Source organism: Pyrus communis, chromosome 11 (assembly GCF_963583255.1).
Source record: "Pyrus communis chromosome 11, drPyrComm1.1, whole genome shotgun sequence".
In the NCBI taxonomy this organism is placed as follows: domain Eukaryota; kingdom Viridiplantae; phylum Streptophyta; class Magnoliopsida; order Rosales; family Rosaceae; genus Pyrus; species Pyrus communis.
Genome location: NC_084813.1, coordinates 5734748 through 5742934, shown reverse-complemented (window position 1 = coordinate 5742934; position 8187 = coordinate 5734748). Strand labels below are relative to the sequence as shown.

The window sequence follows — 8187 nt, the reverse complement described above, 5'->3', positions numbered from 1 at the left end:
CCCAGAATCAACCACATTCAACAAGTATTTAAGATGTTGGCTTCCCTTGGTATCTAATCATGTCCCTAATCCTCCTCCAAACCTCGTGTTTTCCGCTTTTCACTTATGTCTTCCTTTGTATCCTGGTTATTTTTTGGAAGAGATCCAAAGCCAGAAAGTCACCCCCGGGGCCATGGAAGCTTCCTATCATAGGAAACTTGCACCATATGACCGGACCTACAACGAGAACCGTACCTACAATGAGAAAGATGCAGAGCAAGATTGGAAAGATTCTTGACAGTATCATCAATGATCATAAGGTGCAAAGATCCAAAGAGTTCACTATGGGTAATGACAAGAAGGAGGAGGATGATTTTGTTGACATGCTTCTCAATCATCAGGAGTCCAATAAACTGGAGTTCAATTTGACAACCAACCAGATGAAAGATGTCATTTTGGTAAGTAGGCTTGTGCACTGATATGTGCATTAATGAGCAAAGCATATTTTTTGTTGGCAATGCAATCATGCAGGACATCATTGGTGGGGGGAGTGAAACTTCAGCTACTACATTAGAATGGGTAATGTCGGAGTTGCTTAGAAACCCAGGAGTTATGGAGAGGGCCCAAGCTGAGGTAAGACAAGTCCTCCAAGGCACTAAAAAAATTGAAGAAACACAAGTTCCAAAGCTTGAATACTTGAAATCGGTTGTGAAGGAAACACGGCAATTGCGGACTCCAAGCCCCTTAATCGCAAGAGAATCAAGGGACAGGTGCCAGATTAGCGGCTATGAATTACCGATTAAATCGAAAGTAATTATCAATGAATGGGCATTAGGAAGAGATCCTGAGAGTTGGAGGGTGGATGCTGAATCTTTTGAGCCAGAAAGGTTCCTTGGTTCTTCCATCGACTTTAAGGGGTTTGATTTTGAGTATATTCCATTTGGGTCTGGTAGCAGAATGTGTCCTGGCATATCATTGGTGTTGCGATAATTGAACTTGCACTTTCTCAAAACACCCATTCCACTTGATTGGTAGTAGGTGATATTCCCTCTCTTTTTGTCCAACAACATATTGATCGATATAATGCCAGCTATGCAAATCGTGTCAGTTAAAAATAGACAGACGGGGCTAGTTCTTGCATATGAATAGTATGTACAAATTATAGAATGAGAATATATGTGACGACTAGTTCAACACGTTAAATCTCCACTAAATAATGAAAGGCGCAAAAAAAAAAAATCGTCATTTTATGAAACATGCCATACATCATACTGAAAATAGTGAGGAAGGAGGTACTTGATACAAGTTCAGTTTGTTAGTGAAAAGGGAAAAATGAGATAAGGGTAATGGTGTAGCCAAGAATTATTCGATGGGTGGGCTAAGCTAAAATGATTTACTATGAAATCAAAATTTTAATCTTTTGTTGCCTACATAAAGTTATATAATTGTAAACCTGAAAGTAATCATTTGAAGTAAGAAATTTACTATGTTTTCTAAGCTTATAACCTTCAAAGCTTTGAAGTGAATAAAATAAGGAACCATTTGTCGTATGGAAGTTTTAATGTATTACTAATAAATTATAATATTTGTTAAAGTTATGAGTTTATTTAACATTTATTAGCTCTTGTTTTTCTTAAAGGGAGTCTTAAGATTCAAAATTTTCATTTGCTAAGTAGAATATAACAATTAAAAATCATAAAATAATCCAAAATATTAATATTTTAAGCTTAAAGAACCAAAACTCTCCGTATGCTATATAGCCTAGGAGAGCCTTGTACTTGGCTCTGCTAATGGATAAGGGATCTACAGATTCAATTACAAGATCCTATTAACAAATTATAACCCGTAATTGTGAAATAAATGGATATTGTGAGTACCAGGGAACAATTTCATGGTAATTATTCATATATCCAACACTTTGATGAAGAGATCACAACCACTGACAAGGGTGCCATGGTCTACAACTTGTTGCTAGAACTGCAATCCCCATTCCTCTCATTCGATTCTCTTTACATAAACACGCCATTAGTTTGATTCTCATAATTAACATGTCTGATGCCAAATGTTTAATGACTCATTGTTTGTGGCTTACCCTAACTCCTATGGTAGGGCTGATAAAAAAAAAGGCACCCAGAAGGAGGACACTTTCTTAATCTTATAACAGAAATAGGACATTTCAAATATGCACACGTCATGTATAAAAATCGGATAGAAATAGGATTTTTCTACACGTTGAAATGACTTAATTTCCCTTGTATATAAATGGGTTATTTGCTCTTATTTTCTTGTTTCTCTCTCTACTCTCTCTCCCTCTCTCTCTCTCCTCTCTCACTTTCTCCCTCATGCACTCTCTCTCCCCTTCTCACTGTGCACACACAATGCACTGTCATCCCGACCAACACCGTCCAAATCGAAGCTGCCACCAATTTCATCTCGGCCTCACGAGTCCAAAACACCTAACCTTGTCACAAATCTCATCCCTGATCGTTGGGATCGAAACTCAAGCAGGCCGCGAGTTTTTCGACCATTTTCCGACAACACGAACAACCGAAGCTCGAGACCACCACCACTGGACTGACATCAAGGGTGGGAACAAAGCCCAGTCATTAAATGTTGGTGTTTTGTTCGATGAATATTTCAGGATTTGCCCACTGCATGTACACGGCATGCACATGATATGCTCACAAATGTGAGCCAACCCAAAAACCCAGATGAATTAATACTAAGAAGATAAATTAGGGTTTGTGTTTCATGTTGGGGCCTATGGGTTGTGGAATAGATTTCAAGTTTTGACGTGCTACAAAACTGGGATGGAACAATTTCTGGTTCAAGTGTCCAATTGCAAAAATTTATGAAATTTTTTCTGTAAAGTGCATGTGGTGTGGATATCGTGTGCATGGCTACATCTTAATATGAGAAGCGGGAATGTTCACTAGTTATGATGCATGTATGTTGTGCCCTGAAATTTAGCGAGTATGACCACAACCTAGTTGGCCTCAGCAAAAAAAAAAAAATGAAGAAAAAGCTTAAAGGATCTTAAGGATCATGCATGTCCATGAAATAACGACAACGAGTATCATGTTTTTCACGTGCATGGTTAAGCGGTGATTGATATACGTAACAAGACTTTTCAAACTGCCACTGTAACCTTATATACGTAACAATTATGTTTTAATTGTATTCATTATACCAATAGGTTGTCGTTAAAGTTTCTTATTAATGCGAAAAGCAACTCGTTGCTCGATCTCCAGTTCTATGCATATCATATGCATGTAACATACATATGATGTGCATATAGTGTAAATGGTGGTGATGTCGTAGGTGATGACGTCATTTTTCTGATTTCGAAAAGAGTGATGTGAGCTCTAGGTTTTTGGAATTGGAATATTATTATGAAGTTAGCCATGCACACCATATGCATACCACATGCACATTACAGAAAAATTTTCACAAATTTCTGCAATTGGACAATTGAACCAGAAATTGTTACATCCCAGTTTTGTAGCACGTCAAAACTTGAAATTTATTCCACAACCCATAGGCCCCAATATGAAACACAAGCCATAATTTAACTTCTAAGTATTAATTCATCTGGGTTTTTGGGTTGGCCCAAATATGTGTGCATATCATGTGTATGTCCTGTACATACAATGGGCAAATCCTTAAAAATTCATCCAACAAACACACCAACATTTAATGATTGGGCCTTGTTCCCACCCTTGATGTGAGTCCAGTCGTGGTGGTCTCAAGTCTCGGTTGTTTGTGTTGTTGGAAAATGGCCGAAAAACTCGTGGCCTGCTTGAGTTTCGATCCCAACGATTGGGGATGTGATTTGTGACAAGGCTAGGTGTTTTAGACTCGTGAGGACGAGATGAAATTGGTGGCAGCTTCGATCTGGATGGTGTTGGTCGGGATGACAGTGCATCGTGTGTGCACAGTGAGAAGGGGAGAGAGAGTGCATGAGGGAGAAAGTGAAAGAAGAGAGAAGGAGGGAGAGAGAAAGTAGCGAGAGAAATCAGAAAATGGGAGCAAATAACCCATTTATATGTGGGTATTTTAGTAATTTCAATTTTGTACATAATGTGTATGGCTGTGCATGACCAATTTATCCTATTTTTGTTTCAATATTATAAAATTATCCAATTTTAAGATATTTCCCTAAAAAAAACCTAAAAATCCAAACCCGACCCAAAAAAATCAAAAGCGTGAACCCCGAACCATTTAGTAACTGAAACTGAAAAAACTCCCAAAACTTTTGGTACGAGATTTGGGATCACAGCACAGTATGTTTGGTAATACTGAACCGAATCAAATATAAATATTTTTTAAATAATTATAGCCATTGGAATTGGATTGGTTGAAATTAAATCTCAACCGTTGGTTTGATTCCAAGTATTAAGAGAGAAGACTCAGGTCAGTTCGCTTGAGTCTCCCCTCCTCGATTGTCTAATACTCGAACCCCGACCAAACCAGTTCAGAGACCACCACCATCCACCGCCAGCCGTCGCGACTTCAGGTCTTCCTCAGCGGCCAACCACCGCCACTTCATCCACTCTTTGGTATGAAAATTTAGATGTCGTTGCTTAAAAAATAGTTGAGGCGAATCTGTTCGACTTTGTTTGAATTTGGTTTTGCTTTACAGGGCGTGCCTGAATTCGTCGGCAAAAATGAAGAGAATGATAGCTCTAGGGTTCGAGGGTTCGGCCAACAAGATTGGTGTCGGGGTCGTCACTTTAGATGGCACAATTTTGTCGAACCCACGCCACACATACATTACTCCTCCCGGTCAAGGGTTCCTTCCCCGGGAAACTGCACAACATCACTTTCAACACATCCTCCCGCTGGTCAAATCTGCTTTGGAAACTGCCCAAATAACGCCTAAGGAAATTGATTGCCTCTGTTACACCAAGGGTCCTGGCATGGGAGCACCACTACAAGTTGCTGCCATTGTTGTGAGGGTTCTTTCACAGCTGTGGAAGAAGCCCATTGTTGCAGTTAATCACTGTATTGCACATATTGAGATGGGAAGGGTTGTGACCGGTGCAGATGATCCTGTTGTGTTGTATGTTAGTGGTGGGAACACACAGGTAATTGCATATAGTGAAGGGAGGTATCGAATCTTTGGCGAGACCATTGATATCGCTGTTGGAAACTGCTTGGATCGGTTCGCCAGGGTATTAACACTCTCCAATGATCCAGCCCCGGGATATAACATTGAGCAGGTAACTTGAATGCGGTATTTTCATTCCGTTTTACCAGTGGAGGTTGAAACTTTGCATAGTTGTTGTTAATTGGTTGGAGCTTGACCTGGCCAAAGTTTGAGGTCAGGCTGATTTTTTAATGATAACGAACAAAGCATTTATCAAAAAGATAAATTGAACATGAAACTTATTTGATTCCATTGTAACATTTAAACTCATTAAAATGATTGTTACCACAAAGAGAGCACAATGGAGAAAAATTTGTATTGTATGGGAGATGGTGGCATTAATGTAGACAGGAGGTGAAATGGCTTCCTTGTTTCTTGTTGCCTAAGCAGCCCGTGGTATTAGAGAATAGGTTGAGTTTGCAGTTCTTGTTTGATATTTTCATATGGTACCTAATCCTAGATTTAGTATCATTGAAGAAGCCTGATTTTGATGGTTCGTCGAGATTGTAAGATGTGAATGTTGGTTGTCAATTACTCGGATTCTTCTTTCTGAAGTTGAGAATGCCGTTATGATATTTCTATGTATTACATTGTGGGTGGCCGACTTGCGGCTTATATGTGGTGCATTTGAAATCTATGAACCCCTCATAGTTGAGTAGTAGATTATCTTTCTTAATACATGTATACTTTGACAGTTTCTTCACAAGTTTTAAATGCTTGTGGAGATCGATTGCTCAATATTGGGGTTATCAGTTTTTGCCGTCAACTTCCCGTGCCTTGCATGTATTTTATCATATTGGATTGTTCATCTTGCCTTAGATTGCACAGAATTTTTATCATCGTTAGTGTCATCCATATTACTATTATTATGCCTACTTTAACCATACACTCATGCTCAGTGCTTGAATTGAATTCCTTTTTGGAAGTGCTTATATCATGACTTGTGTGATCCCTCCCCCTTGCAGCTTGCAAAGAAAGGAGAACAGTTTATAGATCTTCCTTATGTTGTCAAAGGAATGGATGTGTCTTTTAGTGGAATTTTGAGCTATATTGAAGCTACTGCTGTGGAAAAGCTCAAGAATGACGAGTGCACACCTGCAGACCTGTGCTACTCGCTTCAGGTAAAATTGGAATCAATGCTATTTTCATGAGAATATAGGTTTGAATCGATGGAGCTTGTCAAGAAAAAACCGAGCGACTGAGTTTTTCAATTTAATAGCTCTGCAAGCAAAAGACGAAGAATAACGACTTTGACAACTATACCAATGGTCTACCTACATGATTAACTTATCTTATTTATCTTATTGCTTCAGGAAAATGTGTTTGCAATGCTTGTGGAGATAACAGAACGTGCAATGGCGCATTGTGACAAGAAAGATGTTCTTATTGTTGGTGGTGTGGGTTGCAATGAACGGTTGCAAGAGATGATGAGGACCATGTGCACCGAACGGGGTGGAAGGTTGTTTGCAACTGATGATAGGTATTGTATTGACAATGGGGCCATGATTGCTTATACTGGTCTTCTTGCTTTTGCCAATGGCACATCAACCCCGCTGGAGGAATCAACTTTTACCCAACGGTTTCGTACTGATGACGTTGAAGCCGTCTGGAGAATAAAAGAAGAGTCAGAAAAAGTAAATGGGTTGAAGAATGAGAGTACCTGAATCTTATAATTCTTAGGTATGGTGCTTCTGGTGCTTCAATAATTAACATAAATGATGAATTTCTAGTCTGATTCATGATTAGAATTATCATAATTTTTCTTAGGAAGGTGACTTGGTTTTGTTGCCCTTGCATGTTAAGCAAGTCGTGTTGCATTTACACCATGCTATGCATCAGGATGCATGCTCTTCATTGTGCATTTAGTTATCGATGCATCTACACAATTTTTTATTTTGAGGTCTGGTTTCGTTTAATGCTAGTTGGCTGATCTCACTACAGAACATCAGTGGGCTGAACTCATTTTACATATACACATATATTGCTTTGGTTTAAGCCTAGATTAAGGAGTACTTATATTTTCCATTCCTTTAATTTGTCTTTTTCTTTTTATGAAAAAAGTGTCGTGGTGTTTACTACCCCAAAAGAAAAGTCCTAATAAACATGACATTGATAGACAGAACAAGTCAGAACAATCACATATAATTGCTTGAAAAGTTTTGATGAACAGTACGATGATGTGTGTGAGTGTATTTATGTATATGTTTTGCTTCTGCCCTGCTGCTCTTGCATCAAGCTTCAAATTAAAAGCAGGTTGGTTTAGTTTATTAAACAGTTGGAAAGCCAGATCTCAACAACCTGAGTGACTTGAATCTGTCACACCTTGTTTGCCAGCAGTTTGGCACAGGCCTAATTTTTTCTGATCAAGCAACAGAAATGGTTATAGTAGAAGATTGTAGTTATTATTTTCCCTTGCGCACACGAAGGATATTGACTTCAGTTCTCATATGTTGGGAAAGGAGACATATGAGAACTGAAGTCATCAGGTTTTCCTGGCCAAAAACTTACTTAGAAGATGATACGTGTGTTAGTTAGACATCAGGTTTTCCTCTTCTCATCGGAATATTTGGAGTCAGACATGACGGTAAATATTGTAGGAACTATAAGATAGCATTAAATCATGTGTGCACTTGTTTCGCTTACTATGTTTTCACGTTTTGCAATTGACAGGTTCACGTTTTGCAATTGCCTCTGTAAATTAATGTATTGTCTTTGATTGAATTTATCAGGTAAAGCTGAGGCATTTCATTTCTTCTTGGTGCAACCTTCAACAATCTTATAAGATTTGCAGTGTCTGGCATGATATTAGAAAAGAGCTTGTTCTGCGGTAATCATAATCGTATGCTTTTCCAATGTCCATGAAGCACCATGTTTGTCATTAAACTTTGAATCATTGAGTTCCGAGGGAAATCGAAAACCGATATGGCTGCTACCCTTTTATATGTATTCCTACTGTCTGTTGAGCTTGTGCTCTCATTACGGATATGGTTGTACACTAAAAATGGCCGATTCTTCTGAATATTTTAGTTTGCAAAGAATTCTTGTTACAATATTTTCTA

General features: G+C 38.6%; 2 protein-coding genes across 2 annotated transcripts; both read left to right on the top strand.

Moving 5' to 3' along the window:
* Positions 1-239: 239 nt before the first annotated feature.
* LOC137708937 (cytochrome P450 71D445-like) lies at positions 240-969 on the top strand. Its single transcript, XM_068448096.1, has 3 exons — positions 240-437; positions 511-612; positions 694-969. The coding sequence occupies exons 1-3, from the start codon at positions 240-242 to the stop codon at positions 967-969; spliced, it is 576 nt and encodes a 191-aa protein (XP_068304197.1).
* A 3423-nt stretch (positions 970-4392) lies between these two features.
* Positions 4393-8187, top strand: LOC137707733 (uncharacterized). The gene is made up of 5 exons (XM_068446643.1): positions 4393-4538; positions 4622-5201; positions 6094-6249; positions 6442-6808; positions 7858-8187. The coding sequence occupies exons 2-4, from the start codon at positions 4647-4649 to the stop codon at positions 6790-6792; spliced, it is 1062 nt and encodes a 353-aa protein (XP_068302744.1). The 5' UTR covers positions 4393-4538; positions 4622-4646; the 3' UTR covers positions 6793-6808; positions 7858-8187.